Source organism: Dendrobates tinctorius, unplaced genomic scaffold, assembly GCF_039654945.1.
Source record: "Dendrobates tinctorius isolate UK_male_01 unplaced genomic scaffold, ASM3965494v1 ptg000158l, whole genome shotgun sequence".
In the NCBI taxonomy this organism is placed as follows: domain Eukaryota; kingdom Metazoa; phylum Chordata; class Amphibia; order Anura; family Dendrobatidae; genus Dendrobates; species Dendrobates tinctorius.
The window spans coordinates 28962041-28980211 of NW_027361825.1; the positions used below are offsets into that span (position 1 = coordinate 28962041).

Here is an 18171-nt window from a genome sequence, read left to right on the forward strand (position 1 = left end):
CCCCCACTGGTTATCGCTAATCGTGCAAGAACGTCCTGGACCGTTTCTCGTCGTCAGCTTCCTGCTGTGGAGACGAGAGACGCGTGGAGCCGGGCAGGAGGACGCAGGATCGCCTGGTGTGACAGGTAAGTAGCGACCCCCCGTCCCCAGCGATGTCGCTGGTGAGATCTGCCTGTGTGGCAGCTCACTAGCAACCACTTAGCGATGTACCAGCGATCCTGACCGTGTCATATCGCTGGTCAGGATCGCTGGTGCATCGCTATGTGTGACAGTACCTTTAGTAACATCAAAGTGACCTATACATGGCTATAGATTAATGAATGGCATCTGTTCTTCATCCCTGTGCTATCACACACCATCTGTAGAAGTTGTCCACTGTTTTATTGTTTTCTTTCCCTATCTCTATTGCTAAGTGGTTACATCCTTTCACTATCCAGTTTCACTTCTAAATGACTGCTGCATTCCCTGTCTTTGCTTTTATACAGGCTATGATAGTCCCTCCTGATTGGCTGTGCTATATTATGTAAAGTGATAGCTGCAAGGTTTTATGGGGGGAGTCCGTTAGGCTGCAACTTAGGTCATGTGAGTCTCCTCTTGCTGATGCCATCTTCTACAAAGTGTAAAATGGTAGTGACCCTTTTTAGCAATTAGCGCAAAGCAAATCATGGGTTCAGATAATTCCTAAAACGTAGACACAAATTTAATTTGCATTGAAATCAATTTACTCATTTCTATGCGATACTTAAAGAATAAAGCCTTTTCTATTAAAATTGTCAGAAAGAAAGACATTTGTATTATTCATCATTCATAAGTTTCATAACCAATCACAGAGCAGTTTTAATTTTTTAATCACTGCTGGTAAAATGAAATCTGCACTGCAATTGGTTGCTTTGAGCTAGATGATAGTTTTTACAAATTTGCCCTTGTGTGTCCATGAATTATATCCTCTTCACTGGCATCTTCAGGTCTACAAACACCAAGTGAAATTCAAGTTTAAAATGAAGTTTATACACCCCGACAGCGTTCGATTTTCAATCATAGGGGTGGCACCGGCATGTGGTTCAGCTCTAAATGCACCACCGGCACTGGCTGAAAGCCGGCTCTAATGATGATTTTGCTGTCAGTCAGGGCTGGGGGTGCGGTTACAGCCTTCGCTCTCTATACACTGAGCGGTGACTGAAACTGTTTTGGCACCTTCCCAAAGACTGGAATCCAAACTGTGCCAGGTAGAATAGCGTTAATTTCCTCCCGGCCAGTGCCACCAAACCGGGAGGAGTTTAGGAAGAATGGGGCGTCACGAGGTACACCCAGAAAATTCATATAAAAATCATGCCAGTTTAGTAGAATAAATTATTCCAGAAATGCACTACAGTCAGGGTAACATTTCTGGCAGAGGCAAATGGCAATGCGCCTAAATTGTTAATAGTCGTGCACCTCTTAATAAATTATGCGCAGCTTACTTCAACTGTTTTTGGTAAGACTGATGTACGAAATGCCTGTCTTAAAGAGTAACCATTTTCATTTTTGCTTTATAAATCAATACAACACATGAAAATAAGTAACATAATTTATCTTATTAGAAAGATCTGCTCCTTTCTCCTCCTGGACTGATTTTTCATTCTTAATTCCTGGGTTAAATCTGTATTCAGCAAACTCAGATTTTCCCATTACTGAGATAGGAGATGACAGTTGGTGCTCATAATGTTCGATGGGGAGGGAAGGAGCTAAAGGCGGAGACAGACATTCTTCAACTTCTCCAAAACACTTTATAAGTACCAACTGTCATCCTATATCTCAGTAATGGGATAACTGGAATTGAGAATTTTGAGAATAAATGATCAGTCCATGAGGAGAAATAAACAAATTTTTCTAATGAGATTTATTAAAAGGTTCCTTATTTTCATGTGTATTACTAATTTATTAAATAAAAAATGATGGCTATGCCTTAAGGCTCATTCACACGTCAGTATTTGGTCAGTATTTTGCATCAGTGTTTGTATGCCAAAGCCAGGAATGGAACTCACCGAGAAAAAAATATAATTGAAAGACTGACTCCTGTTCTTTATTTTGGAGACATTCCTGGTTTTGGCATACAAATACTGATGAAATACTGGTCAAAAATACTGATCAAAAATACTGATGTGTGAAAGAGGCCTTAATGAAAGTATTTTTGTTGATTTTTTTGTGGTTTTTGCTCCTTTTGAGACAAAAAAAAACATTGTGTTAGCTCTTAAATAAAAGGAATATATTTGGCACTCCACAAAAAGTTTTACTAATTTTCTTTGACGCCCTTGATTATTATATTTTTTTTTCATTCAAAGCATCATACTTTAGGCTTGGCGTTTTGTTATTTGTTTTTCTTTTTGTCGTTACGGATTTATTTATTTTTATCCAAAGCATATTTTAGGAGTGATTTTTTTTTTTCTTTTTTTCAGGGTTTTTAATAAGATTCTCCATAGAAAATAAAAGCATAAAAGATGCACTTGGCTATCTAAAAAGAAAAATCTAAAAGTACAGAAGTAAAAAAACAAATGTGTTAAGAAATCCTTAGAAGAAAATAATATAATACATACAGTATACAATAAAGTAAAATGCGATGAAGAACAACATATAGAGGGCGTGATGAAGGGTGGAGGGTACGGTTTCACTGCTGACTACACAGTAAGTAAGCTGGGTAGGTTTCCTAGATAGCAGAGAAGAATGGCCCTTCATGCATGTAAGGTATACCGTGCTACTTCCTGATCAGATGGGGGAGGACAACCCAAGAGACAGGACATAGTCTATAACTCCTGCTGCTTGCAGGAGACGACTTTACACCCCCCAGGTAACATTTCCTCCTCCGGTCGCACACCTGTGTGATCGAGATCCAGGTGAGCGCTCTCGCTCTCTTCTTTTCATACTATTAATTTGGAATTCCTTCTTTCTGACTTCAAAATTCTTAAAAGATCCCTGCAGCCGTATCTATGTGATCTGCTACAGGCCGCAATCAATGACGCTATTAGATGTTTGAGCGGTGTTCGACCAGTCTAGATAAAATCCAGGTAAGCGTCTGATTTCATGATCCTTTTATGGGTATTTGCATTTACATTATTTTTCCTTTTACGTGCTGCTTGCTCTTTCCCAATAGTCACAGACTATGTGTCATGCTGGAGGTGGAGTTGGGATGTGGGTGTGCTGTGTATGCAGGGACAGTAGTGTTTATAGGACGCATTACTGAGAGCAGACGAAGGTTTTCTGCGGTGAAGTCATTGGTGACGGCACAAGTACTCGATGCGAACACAACAGAAGAAAGCATTTAAATGGACAGGTGTGAATTTTCTCTAAAAATATAAAAAAAATGAAAAAGTGAAGAAAGTTATAGAACGGTAAACTGGGAAAGTTGTATGACAACCAATGTGGTCACCACTGCAGCTAGAGGTTGTCAACCAACTTCCTGAGGGATACATAGGTCAACTCTGTATACCAAGGAATTAAAGGGGTACTTTAACATTTATCTTTAGGATAGGTCATCAATGTCTGACCTGTGGGGGTGCGATACCTCGCACCCCCACCGATCAGCTGCTTTCGGTGTCAGCAGCGGCCGGAAGAGCTCAGCTGCTGCACAGCTCCATCAACTGTGTGGTGACAGCTGGATATTGCAACTTCACCCCTATTCAAATCAATAGGGGTGAATATGTAGTACCAGGCTGAGTCAAAAACTTACCAAAAATAATTGTAGGCAGACAGCTTTATGCCTCCTTCACAAGTCAGTGTTGCCAGTACCTGTGGTGAGTAGTGACAGTTTTCACAGGTACTGGAGACACCTACACACATAGTCCCATTCATATCTATGCGTCTGTGCACATGTCAGTGTGTTTCCATGGACCTTGTGTTTGTGGGCAAAACAAGGTGACTTGTCCATTATTTGCATGCATACGTGCACACTGATGATAGCAGCACTGTTCCCAGGTGCCGGGTGATGAATCCAGTGCTCATCATTGTCGCCTGGTCTCCCTGTGATCAGCGAGAACAGGTGATGCTGATGACAGTTTTAGACAGCACACGCAACCTGGGAATAGAACTAACTACAAATCTCATAGTTGTTGCCTGGTCTCCCTGCGATCCCATGCGGTCGGTGAGCACGTCAAAACGCCGCATGCGCATACAACGCATGTCCCTGCGTACCTAATGTTAAAGATAGGTACACAGGACAATTCAGGATGCGTGCGGAAGTAGGTGGAGTTTAAGGGAGGACGTACGCAGCCATACGACGACCAACCAAACGCAAGTGTGAACTCGGCCTAATATAGGTTACTTGCATTTTTTCTAAAATATGCAGCATAATAAAACAAAAACTCATCCTGGGAACCTAGCCTTTTAGGATCATCTCTTTTTGCTGCACTTATTCTATGAGATCTCAACACACTGGTCAGGCAGTGAGCTGATCTTCAGGACATGTTTAGATATATTACTGACAGCTATTGGTTTTGATAAATAAGGTCACGTTCACACATTCAGTATTTAGTCAGTATTTTACACAAATATTTGTAAGCCATAACCAGGAGTGGGTGATAAATCCAGAAGTGGTGATGTGTTTGTAATATACATTTCCTCTGTTCCACTCGTGGTTTTGGTTTACAAATATTGATGTAAAATACTGAATGTGTGAACTTGGCCCTAAACTTATTTAAACACACAGCAAGTATAAAGTCTTTTATTTGAACAAAAACAAAATGCACTTTTCCATTTTTATTTAAAAATAGCAAACACAGTAATACTCACTTGTTTTATTTAAATTATTAAAACAGCAGCCTGGGAGCCCCTCTATTCTGGATAACCAGCCTTGCTGAAGCTAACAGCTGAGGGTTGGAGCCCTCAGCTGTCAGTTTGCCTGGCTGGCTATCAAAAATACAGGGGAACCCATGTCAGTTTTTTTAACTATTTATAGCACAGGCGACAGCTGATGAATACTCCTATCAGTTGCCGCCCGCTCTCACTGTTAGGGCAGTTTCACACGTCAGTGTCTCCGGTACGTGTAGTGACAGTTTTCTCACATACCGGAGACACTGACACACGTAGACACATTCGCATGAATGTGTCTATGCAGATGTCAGCGTGTTTTCACGTACCGTGTGTCCGTGTGCAAAACACGCTGACATGTCTGTCCGTTTTTGTGCAACAGCACGGATCACACGGACCCATACAAGTCAATGGGTCTGTGTAAACACGTACCGCACACGGATGCTGTCCGTGTGCGTTTTTAAAAGTCAAAGGGTTAACATTAAAAATAATTTTTCAAAAACAGGGACAGCACACACGGATGTCCTCCGTATGCACACGGATAGCTCCGGTACCGGTTTTTCCGGTACCGGAATTAACTGGACGTGTGAAGTTGCCCTTATTAGCGGCAGCAGGTGTAGGCTGATGGGAGTAGTAGTCCCAAAAGCCGCCTACTGTCACTGTTAACAGTTAAATATAGCTCTCAATATTGTCCCCTACTAGCACTGATCATTGCCAGAGCAGGGGAGAATTATGAGAGCGTCTTCAGCACCCGGTCGCCGGGGAACAGCACTAACTGTACCGCTGCTTCTCAGGCACCTGTATGTGTCACACTGATGACACACAGATGTCATCCATTCCGTGTGCACGTATATGCAATATTTTGCCTCTTGTGCTGCTGTTAAAAAAGACATATAAGCGGATTTTTCCCAGGGACACACGGTCTGTGGAAACACACTGACGTGCACAGAACTACATGTTTGGCCGGGATCACACATGCGAGAAACTCAGACAAGTCTCGCATCTTAATACCCGGCACTGGCACCAAAACTTGGGAGCGGAACGTGCGGCTGCATTCTTCGCTCCCGAGTGCTGGCGGCAGTGCCAGGTATTAAGGTGCCTGAATTTCTAGTATGTGTGATCCCAGCCTTTAAGTGTTTCTGGTACGCGTGAAAACTGTCAGCACATGTACTGGACACACTGACATGTGAAAGAGGACTAACGCTGCAATAAAGTGCTGGGTGAATTGATTTATAGAGAATGTGTCATGTGGGAATAAGGACACTGTGTGTATCCCTGCAAAAGGCGGCTTCCTCGGGGACTCACCTGATTGGCTTAAACTTGTGTGTTTGCTTTATAGTAATATGGTAGTGTGGTTAAAGGAAAGGAAGCAGCGCAGGCAATTTGAAAGAGGAATTGCACGCCTCTAAGGACTTGAACCTATAGTCAAAAAAATATGAAGAGTGAGGCAGCACATTCAGTGAAATTCAAATAAAAAAAACTGACCGTCATATCCAAACATGAATTAGGTGTGAACAGGTGCCTTCCTAGAGTCGCCAACTCATATGCAAGCAAACAAGGCAGCACACTGCAGCGCTATAGCATGTAGAAATGAAATTTGAATTGCATTACAGCACTAGAAATATTAAAAATTGAGAAAGCTTAGTGCATAAATTGGCCAATTCATGTATACCTAGTAGCCACGATAAGCCGATTCTCGTATACCAGGACCTAACAATGCCAATCCTCTCTTAGACAGTCTACAACTCTATGGGAACCTAATGTGAATTCTCTCCTAATATCTTCGTGGGGGGGTAGTGATGCTGCGCTAATTAAAAGCGCTTGAGGCTAAAGCCCCCGTTACACATAGTGATATCACTAGCAATATCGCTGTAACATCACCGATTTTGTGATGTAGCAGCGATATCGCTATGTCTGATACTTACCTCCAACCGCTCCCCCGCTGCTCATCGCTGGTCGCGCGAGAACGCCTTGGATCATTTCTCGTCGGGCACTTCCTGCTGGGCTTCCTGTGGTGCCGACGAGCGACGCGTGGAGCCGGGTGGGAGGACGTCAGGATCGCCTCGTCTGACAGGTAAGTAACGACCCCTGACCCCTGCTATGTCACTGGTGAGATCTGCCTGTGTGGCAGCTCACTAGCGACCACTTAGCGATGCACCAGCGATCCATATCGTTGTCAGGATCGCTGGTGCATCGCTAAGGCCGGTTTCACACTAGCGCATTTTCAGCGCGCGCACGGCCGGGGGTAGCTCCGCCCCCGATCCGGCTCTCTGCCCGGCGTGCCCGCCCCTTCCTTGTAGCGCCGCCTCCTAGCGGACAGCGGCGCCTGCGATCGGCGCACCCTATCTTTAGCATAGGGTGCGCCGATCGTGCGCAGGCCGTGCGCTAGTTGCGCTTTGACCTGCGCTGCGCACTTTTGACGGTGCGCCGTGCGCGCCAAAATCCGAAAAGTTTGATTTTGGCGCGCACGGCGCACCGTCAAAAGTGCGCAGCGCAGGTCAAAGCGCAACTAGCGCACGGCCTGCGCACGATCGGCGCACCCTATGCTAAAGATAGGGTGCGCCGATCGCAGGCGCCGCTGTCCGCTAGGAGGCGGCGCTACAAGGAAGGGGCGGGCACGCCGGGCAGAGAGCCGGATCGGGGGCGGAGCTACCCCCGGCCGTGCGCGCGCTGAAAATGCGCTAGTGTGAAACCGGCCTAAGTGTAACGGTACCTTAAGGGTCTGAGTGCTCAGTCAGAAGACCAATGCATACAAGTCAAAAAAAATAACCGTCACATCCAAACATAAATTAGGTGTGAACAAGTGCCTACCTAGAGTCGCCAACTCATACAATCAAACAAACAAGGCAGCACACTGCAGCGCTGTAGCATGTTTCATTTTTGCATGCTATAGCGCTTTCATTCAGTGAAATTAACCTTTTATTCACCCATGCCAAATTTTATCTCCATTGAACTTTTCTCAAGCATAGTAATAAAGCAGCGGTGAGCATGATTTATACCTGTGCTGACAATCAGTGATAACATCATCATTCTGTCATAAAATTGAAATAAAGGTGAGGAGTGTCAAACACCGATCAATCGTTACATCAACATTTTGTGTTTCATCACTTCAATAATATTTATCGTGTCCACAACGTACTCAGAATGGTGCGTGTCCTTGAATGGTATTGTAGGGTCGATGTGCCGGGCTGGGGGGTGGTCCCTCTGGGTACCGCGCAGCAACGTATAGACACAAGATGAGGCAGGTTTCAGGTTCAACAGGTCCAAGTTTATTCTCTCACCGTCCGACTGACGGCCCTCACAGTACACCACAATATCTCCCTCACGGCCATCCATATCCAGGGCCGCTTCAAGCACACCGTACTTCACACTGGGGACGTACATGTACACACCGTCCCCTCCTCACTCTTCGACGCTCTTGTCAGATCCGTCTCTGTGGCCGCCTTAGGCCCGTAAACCAACAGTACTTTTGCTGATCAGTCGTCTCAATACGGTGTGCTGTACCTCTGTGCCTCGTCTATGCTGCAGTACTTTTGTGCCAGGACCACCCCCCTGACTTTCTCTCTCCTCAGTCCCCCTGGTTTGGTTCTCTCACAGTGCGCAAACTGTCGTAGTCCTCCTGTCACTTGAGCTCCCCCTGGGGACTGGAACTTTCTGGAACCCTCCTGTCCAATTTATATCTTTCCCGGTTCCCTCTAACTCCGCCCCCCCATAACCAACGGTTTCTTAAGCCCTAAGCTGATGTCAAGTCCTGTGCTCACACTCCTCCCTGCCCGCTAATGGTCAACCCAAGGTACTGCATGTCCACTACACTTTCCTAGCTATTTCCCCACTGTCATAACTGACACCTGTCTAAACTGTGCAAACCTTCCTTTCTCTATTCTGACAAGTCCGTCCATCAGGTCACCTTCCCTACAGTATCTATCACTCATAGAGAAAAGGAAAAAGTAAAGAAGAGTTAAAAAGTTTAAAAAGATAGATCCCATTCAAAAACATGTGCCATTCTGATCACAATTTGGGTGTCACTACTTTTCAGCATTAGACTTTTTTTTAATAAAATATTACTGAGTATGTGATTTTTTTTTTTTTTTTTTATGAATGTAGCCACTAGTAGGTCTGAACCCAATTGTGAATTATACTTTCTTGAATTCCTGTATCCTTTTGATGTATTGTCATATATAATGCCACAATTGTGGCACAACATTTATTGAAGTGATATTGTAAGGATGGAAGCAGTTTGTTTGATGCAGTGAGTAACCGGAGACAGAGAATGAGTTGGCAAGTATTTACTAAACAATTGATAACACCAATACTCCTCTGCAGGGAGGTAAAGGGAATGTCAAAAGGTTATACAAGATAATTGTAACACTTATCGGTTGAAGCTCTGACATAGGGAAGGCTCGAATATCTCCCGGCGACGTCTCAAATGACGCACAAAGTCTCTGGCTCCGTTATGAAGAACAATGCCGCCTGACAGTGCCGAAGGATTCAGTCCTCTGTGTCTTTGGTATGCTGAAACGTGGAAACAGTCCTTTGCTTGCATGTCCCACAAATGGCGCCAGTCACGGGTCACATGCACATGCACTAGCCACAACAATCCACGGTCGTTCGGAGTTGTCCTTAAGCTGTTGTTCAGGTATCTTGGGCAAAACAGGGGCAGTCAGCGGTACAGTAGCAGACTGTAATTCAATAGTGTCAAGCGTGTTCTCAGAGTCAGCACGTGGAAGTCTGGGAACAGAGGAGTCGTCAGTAGGCACTGCAGAGAGTCAACCATCTCCTGCCCGCCAAGTCTGACCCGTTCCTGCGCTCAGGCCCTCTTAAATACCCTGCGCCCCCTGCTGTCTGACCCGATGGTCTCTTACTCTCAGAGGAAGTCTTCCCCCGCTAGCAGTGGTGACAGCCCTGATAGTTCCGGCCTTAAAGGGCACCGCACACCTTTGATTCTGTCTTGTCTCACCTCCTTACAATATCACACACAAAATGTTGATATAATGATTGATCGGTGTTTGCCTCTCCTGCCTTTTTTCTGTTTAATGACACAATGAAGATGTAGTCACTGATTGTCAGCACAGGTATAAATCCTGCTCACTGATCCTTTATATTTCACTGGATGTACTGCCTCACTCTCCATATTTTTTGTCTCTGTTCACACCGCATTTTTGCTGCAATTTTTTATTCAAATTTGATGCTGAGTTTTAGATGCTTTCAAAAATCAGGTTTTGCTTGGTTTTTCCTGTGTTTTTTTTGCTGTCTCTTGTACATGTTGATAAAGTTTTCCTCCCCCCCAAAAAAATCCTGATTTAACTTCCTTAGGTTTCTGCACCAAAAATACAGCAAAACCTGATGCCTGCAAATATGCCGAAAAGAAGTGACATGCTGCAGTTTGCAAAAAACAAAGTTTTCCAAATCAGTCAGGAAAATAAAACCGATATGAGATTTCATAAATCTCATAGACTTTGCTGGTACTGTAAACCGGAGCTTAAAATATGCATCAAAAAACCTACAAAAAGGCAATGTGTGAACAAGGCCTAATAATAATTTTCTTTTTTTCATTGTAGTTTAATATAGTGGGGTTTTTTTTCAGCTGGCAGAGAAAAAAATGGCTAGAGAGATTATATTATGAGACCCCAATTATTTGGGGCGTTTTCAGTGTTTTGTGCCTTTTGCTTTGTTTGCAGCATTTTCATCTTTCCATTTATGTCTTTTTCAAAGTCACTTTTTTATGCATTTGTATGTTATTTTTTTTTTTTTTTTTTTTTTACGTTTCCCACTATAGGGAGGAGTTTAAGATTTTCAGACCTCTTTGTCCGATTCCTCATTTGAAACTTACTCCAGTCCCTCCCTAGATTTGTTATATTTTAGTGCCCATTTTCAGACATTTTGGGGGAGCGTGCAGCTTTTTGTGCTAAAATGTTACAAAACAAGTAAGGAGCAAAAATTTAAATTTTTCATCAAAACTATTTTGATCAATTTGATGCTAAAAAATGCCAGGAAAAATCACAAGACAATAGAAAAATGACTGAAAAATAGTCTCAATGAATGAATCCGGCCCATTGTTTTCGTTTTTTACGATAAGAAATCCTATTATAGCACTTGACATCTCATTCCTATTATTCCGCTGAGCGGTGTTTATTATGAACAAATATTATAAGCCAAACATCGGACTCGGATACCGTTTGACGCTACTTACAGATTACTATTCCATGTCCTTATCTCTGGGCTACCGATATCCTCGTGTAAATCTAGAACAGTGGACCGGAAAGTGTAAAGGTTACAGGTTGCATAATGCGCTCCTGTATACATTGTCTGCAATACCGTATATAAGTGCCTCTCCCTGTGCTCAGATTACAGACCACAATGGAGCTGGGAGTATCCGGGACGCTCTTCTTTGCCGTCTTGCTCAGCCTCGTCCTGTATTTCTTCGCATGGAGGAGAAATCTACAGCGGAAAAATATGCCCCCCGGACCACCACCACTGCCCTTACTGGGCACCATGCTGCATGTGAGCACTAAAGAAATGCCCCAGTCACTGATGAAGGTGAGTTGGGACTCGTGTAGACGACGGTATAAATCGGATGAGCGCTATCCGTGGTTTTTGAGGGATAGTACACCGCATCATTAGTGATGAGGAACATGCTCGGGTGCTAACCGACTGTTTTCGACGTGCTCAAAAAATATGTTCGCGTCCCAGCGCCTTGATCAAGAAACTGCCACAAGACATGCAGCTGCGGGGACTCGAACATATTTTTCAAGCACACAGAGAACACTCGCTTAGCACCCGAGCATGCCCAGACAACACCTTATCTGAGCACATTCGTTCATCACTAGTCCTCGTGTTATTCTAGGGGGCTGTGCAAATGTCCGATTTTTTTTTTCCCTTGGTCTGAGGGGAAAAAAAAAAAAAAATCGCAGCATATACAATTTGCGAGGACATCCCCCCCCCCCATTCAACCCTTAACAGTCCATGGAAAAAATTGGTCTGCACTTACATGACATCCGAGTGCTGTCTGATTTTCAGAGTGATATAATAGAGAAAGTGGAGAAACTAGATCTTTGAGAAAATCGAGTCACACTCTGGTCAAAGTGTGATTAGCATAATCAGACCAATTTCCGCCAATGTGGAGAACATTATCATGCGACCCTGGCCTTAAAAAAACTGTACCACAATGACTGTACAAGTAAGTAATTTATCAATTACTTTAAAATTCTTTTAACTTCTTAACAATCGGGCGATGTTTTATTTTTACACTTTCATTTTTTCTCCTATTATTCCAAGAGCAATAAGTTTTTCTATTTTAGTCTATACAGCTGCATGAGGGTCTGTTTTAAGTGGGATGAGTTGTAGTTTTGAATGACTCCATTGGATTTTTTATTTGATGAGCTGGAAAATGGGGGGAAAAAAATTCCAAGTGTAGAAAAATGGCAAAAAAATAGCGAAATTTCACAATTTTGGGGGGATTTTTTTTAATATAAAATATTCATTTAATGACTTGGCAATATGATTAACCAATATAGTTATATAGATACCAAACATGCATAGGTTTGGGGGTTTTTAAGAGTTAAAAAAAAATTGAAATTTGTAAAAAAAAAAAAAAAAATAATTGCTTGTGTCGTCATTTTCCAAGAACATTTTCAAATTTTGGGGAAATGAAGCTGTGTGAGGACTTGTTTTTTGCGCCCTGAGCCGATGATTTTTATTGATATTTAGGGGTAGATACGATCTTTTGATTACCCCCTTATAACAATTTTTTGTCTTGTTTGCAAATTAGATTAATTTATATTTTGATAAATCAGACTTTTACAAATGCAGCAATACCAAATGTGTATTTTTTACTTGTAAATGATTTTTAATGGGGGATAAAAGGAGTTGATTTAAACTTTTATATTTTATCTATTTTATATTTTTTAAAACTTTTTCTGTTTTACTTTTCACTGTAATTGTTAGTCCCCTTAGGGGACTCGAAGCTGCGATTGCTATGCATAGTACAAGCGATCAGGCATGGTCACAGCATTGCTGTATATAGCACAAATCATGGTCTTCTATGACCAGTCATGGTCTGGCTTCCACAGGAGTACTGTCATGACAGGCACAGGGGTCTTCAGCAGCCCATTGGCGCCCACGATCACATCATAGACGCGCCTGATGGCACAGAGAATGACGTGGCCCCACTGCTGACATGTTGTCAATGATGCTTTCACAGACTGACAGTGGCATTCGACTCACCAACCACCTTGGATGGAGCCCAGCTCCACCCGCAGCAGTTAGAGGTACATGATAGCTGATTAAATCTGCAAGAAAAGATGCGAGCTCCGCGTGCGAGCCCGCATCAGAGTTAAGGAGACGGCATATAACAGACTGTGTAGGTTAAATATCATTAAGAGGTTAATTTGGCATCAATGGGACCTGAAAAATGTAGCCAATTGCGGTACCACTATCTGATCGATATCATGCGACCAGGACAGATTTGCTTACACTGTAAGTAAATAATGGAGCTTCCTCTTAAATGACGCCAAGCAGATGTAATGCAGGTGTCAGGCTCAGGGCAGAGAGGACCAGACCTCAGCTCTTGACAGGCGTAGTCTGGCCTTGGATGCTTGACCAGCGTAGGGCACAGATTCCAGTTCTGACCAGTAAAAGCCATACCTGGGAATATTTTCTTGGGCATCTGGACCTTGCCAGCTGGTGACTGATGCATAGCTGGCGCAGACTCCCCACTGAGGCCTGTCTCAGCAACACCTCTGGCCCGCTCTCTTCCCTGGCACAAAAAAAAAATCAGACTGCACTTTGATTACATCTGAGTGCAGTCAGATTTCTGCGCAGTGACACAATGGAGGCATTGTTTTCTCCTCCTTCTCCTCATTGGAGAAAATCAGATCCCATTATGCTCAAACTCTAATCAGAATTTGATCTGAGTGTCATTTTCATAATTGGCCCAATTTTCTCAGATAAGATTATCTAGGCCTGGTGCTGACCGAGTGTCTTTGGTGTTCTGGAATAATATGTTCGGGACCTCATGGCTGCATGTGTTGGGGCTTTCAAACAGCTGCGAGACATGCAGCAGCGGGGACTCAAACATATTTTTCGAGCGCGCCAAAGACACTCGGTTAGCACATGAGCATGATCAGATAACATCTAATCCGAGCAGGTTTGCTCATCATTAGTATGCAGGCAAATTCAACATTTTTTTTTTTTTTACATTTTTCTCTTCCAGCTGAGTGAGACCTATGGTCCGGTGTTCACCATCTACCTGTCCAGCGCGCCTGCAGTGGTCCTTATCGGCTATGATTGTGTGAACGAAGCTTTGATAGACAATGGGAATATGTTCAGCTTGAGAGGACCCTCAGAACTTGGAGATCTGCTCTTCAAAGGTTATGGTGAGTAACATCTTACATAGACACAAATGGATCTTGGCTAAATATTACATACTATTGTGGCTTCATTTAAAAAAAAAAAAAAGCTTGAATGAAAAATAAGTGACAATTTGGTGTAGGAGTGTGTATAAGAATAGCAGAAAAAATATAAATATAGATTTTTTTTATTCATTCATTCAGAGGGGTCTATTTAAATTCTCATAGGAGCATTGCAAGACCTAAAAGTCTCCTTATACCAGCTTAGCACCCTCCATAAAGAGAAAGGTTTCCCCTTAAACCGTGTTATCCAGCTACTGTTCTGCCTTCTTCCACGTATGACGCTGTATGGATTCCGGCTTGACCTTTCATCCACTCCCAGTAACATGACTGTATGGGTGCTTAAGTCTACTATTTATTGAGATGATATGGACAACAATGGGAGATGATAACAGATGGTATAGTAGAACACAGTAGTAGATGAAATCAGGGGTTGTTGTTCAAAGTTGTGGATGATTCAGGTAAAAACTATAAGAAACAGATAATGCAGCATGTCATTACTGGAAGACAATATCACAGCAATACAGGGTACTATCACAACAGTAGCAATGATACAGGATGCTGTTATAGCAGTAGCATACATTATATAGAAGCTGAACAATACAACATACACAGCAGTAAAAGAGAAAGATATCTAAAACAATTAATGGCTGCCAGCTTTTCACTCACTGAACAGAGGATGCATATAACTAGCACGCAGTGTAAAAGCATTACAGTAGCTGAACATGCATTGCAAATATCATGGGGGGCTGCATTATGGCTGCTAACACAGATGCATAGCACATAATTGCATTAAACCTTACCGGAATCCGCTTGTTATAAGCAGTGGTTTTGCAGAGAGCTGAGCTGACCTGAGCTACTCAGAAGACCGGTAGAAATGGTTACATGCTGAAAACCGGGAAGGAAGAAGGGCAGTTCTGAAAAGTTAACCATTTGGGGAAACAGAAAATTCCAAAAACGTGAATAAGAAAGTGAAGGGCAACTATGACACCTAATGGTCATAGCTGGAACAGCACTTAAAATATCTTGCTGCACAGAATGGGCAGAACAGCTACCATGGGGCTTCCTTGCATAGAAGGAGCTCTGCTGCTACAAATGATGAGCTGTGTTTTTGTTTTTTTTTTTTTAAATGTTTCAACTAATCTATCAGAAAAATGCAGTAAATTGTAGCTGAAACCTATGTAGGGTTGGTAGGGCGAGCTGGGGGGGTGGTCCCTCTTCTTACCACACAGAGACGAAACAGAGACGAAATGGAGGCAGGTACTGGGTGAGGACAGCCGGGTCCTTGAGGGCTGGAGTAACAGGGCCTGTCAAACAGGCCGCAGCCGGTTCTAACGCTGGCAATACCGCAGCCGCAGGATAGGCCGCATCCAAAACTTCTAACGGAGCCGAAGTAATGGCCGGTTCCAACAAGGCAGCTCTTGACAAGGGGAGCGCAGCAGCGTCTTCTTCGGCTGAACGCCGCACTGGTAGCTCCGGGCAGGGTATCTTCGGGACCTGAGCGGGGGCCTCGCTCAACTCTGTATACACCACTGGGCCCGATGTACCAAGGCCTTCCGGTGCGCAGGGGGCAGCGTGCTGCGGCGGAATGATGAGGACCGCTGGCGGAGGCACTGGTGGTGCCGGGGGTACTCTCACCTTCCCCGGCGCTGCGGCCTCCATCACATCAATACGCGGCTTCACCCGCAGCCTCCATCCCTCGCTCCACTGTCCCGCGGGTCTTTCCTCCGGACTCGGGAGCTCCGCTGTGAAGTCCTCTGCTGGTATTGGTGGCGGCCGCTCTCGATGACTCCGCTCAGGCTCCGCTCCCCAGCTCAGTATTCTGCGATTCACCCATGGCTCTGAGGGCAATTTCTGCCCCATCTCTCGCCTCCATTGCCACTCCAGGCGGCCGATGCCCCGCCACCCGCAGCGTCTCATACCATCCGTTGGGCAGCAATCGAATGGCGCCAGACAGCTACAGCCAAGCTTTTCTTCTGTGCCACTCCTCCTGCTGGGTGGGGCATTGGCAGGCCTTTCCACCCATCTGCTAGGGTCCAGTACATGGGAGCGTCAGCCTCCGGGCACATACTGCTGTCCACGGGGGTACGTTGGAGGGGGTCTCACTCCATTCAACACGACTGCAAACACCCGGACCTCTCCCCTGCGCTGTAGTAATGCTGCCATCTTGCGCAGCTCCTGATACCGCCCCGGATCTTCTGTCAGCACCACGGAGTCACCACAGCGCTCCCAATTTGTAATCCACAGGTAAGCCAATTGTAATCCACAGGTATATTCACTCCATGCAACATAGTCCAAACCCTTTTCCATTACTTGAGGCAGGCCTGCCGCAGAAGATGATGTATTAGCGGCGGCGATCCTGCCGACTACGCCAAATGTAGAGGTGTGAGGGCCGGACTAGGGGGGTGATCCCTCGTTATACCGCGCAGAGACGTACAGAGACAATTGGAGGCAACATTCGGGTACAACAGGTCCAGGTTTATTCGCTTGCCGTCCGCCTGATGGCCTCTGAAGTACACCGCACTTCACTTCAATTCACTTCACTTTCCTGAGCCTCCGTTTCTAGGCCCGCTTTACACACCGTACCTTAGCACCAGGGACGTACATGCACGTACCGTCCCTACTTCACTTGATAACGCTGCTGACAGGTCCGTCACTGTGGCCACCTTAGGCCCGTACACCAACAGTAATTTTACTGGTCAGACGTCTTCTTCCACACGGTATGTTTCGCCTCTGTCTCGTCCTTTTTGCAGTACTTTTCTGTCAGGACCACCCCCCTGACGTTCTCTCTCCTCAGTCCCCCTGGTCTGGATTCACCTCACAGCGCACAGACTGTAGCAGTTCTCCTGTCACTGGAGCTCCCCCTGGGGACTGGAACCTTCTGGAACCCTCCCTTAGTATTTATAGCTAACCCGGTTCCTTGAAACTGTCACTCCGCCCCCCATGACCAACGGTTTCTAAAGCCCTAAGCTGATGTCAAGTCCTTTGCTCACACACCTCCCTGCCATCTAATGGCCAACCCAAGGTACTGCACGTCCACTACACTTTCCTAGCTGTTTTCCCACTGTAATACCTGACATCTACCCACACTGTCCAAACCTTTCCTTCTTCACTCTGACTAGTCCGTCCGTCCGTCAGGTCACCTTCCCTACACCTATATCTACCATAGATTTCATTTTCTGGTGCGCAAAGTGCTCAAAATATGCTCCAAATTTAATTTTTTGCATAATCTGTTTATGATCTTCTAATCATAGGAGTGATATTGACTAATGGTGAAAGATGGAAACAATTACGCAGGTTTTCTCTTTCTACCCTGAGAAATTTTGGAATGGGGAAAAGAAGCATTGAAGAACGTATACAAGAAGAAGCGCAATACTTAACGGAAGAGATTGGGAAGAATGGAGGTGAGTCAAAAAAAGTGGAGGAGGAGATGTGCTGATACATTATTTCAGTTTTGCAATGAAGAATTATGCTATAATTTAATGTAATAATATAAATAAAGCACTGTACATATCACATGGTTTATTACATCTTTAATGTTCCAGGTAAAGATAAAATATGTATTTTCATATAATAAAATTGAAATAGTTAGACAGCATAAATATAAGAAGTTTGCAGTTTACTTACTTTTTATATTTGCTATCATTCTCCTGCTATGAGAGCTTTTATCTTACATAGTTTACAGCTTCTTGCCAAGGAGATCACCCAAAAGAGCCTGGCTGAGTATGTGCAGTAGTTGAATTGTAGGTTCAAGAGTTAACTCTTAAGTTCACAGTCTCCTCTCTCTAGCCCATTGATTTCTATACAGCAGTTAGACAGCTGCTTACCTCCCCTTCATGTCAACTCCTGAGCCAGAGCTGCTGTTATCAGTCCTGAAAAATCACAAGCACCAGCCCACATCTTTAGCAATTTCTGGGGTAGTTCTCCTTTGTATTGCTCACATGAGCCACGAGTTTGTGCTAAGGGCCTGCTATATCTATATACA

The 18171-nt window shown here is 44.2% G+C and overlaps 1 protein-coding gene across 9 annotated transcripts in view; it reads left to right on the top strand.

Moving 5' to 3' along the window:
• Positions 1–2686: 2686 nt before the first annotated feature.
• LOC141052026 (cytochrome P450 2G1-like) overlaps positions 2687–18171 on the top strand; it is a 42151-nt gene continuing 26666 nt past the window's right edge. Inside the window, exons 1-5 of one of the 9 annotated variants that reach the window (XM_073549197.1) lie at positions 2718–2870; positions 2946–3041; positions 11124–11316; positions 13991–14153; positions 17441–17590. In XM_073549197.1, coding sequence (XP_073405298.1) covers positions 11137–11316; positions 13991–14153; positions 17441–17590 — 493 coding nt within the window. In that variant the 5' untranslated portion in view covers positions 2718–2870; positions 2946–3041; positions 11124–11136. Of the gene's footprint in view, positions 3042–3169; positions 3308–11123; positions 11317–13990; positions 14154–17440; positions 17591–18171 lie in introns of those variants that run through there. The other 8 variants (XM_073549198.1, XM_073549203.1, XM_073549200.1 and 5 more) reach the window with 8 other exon arrangements.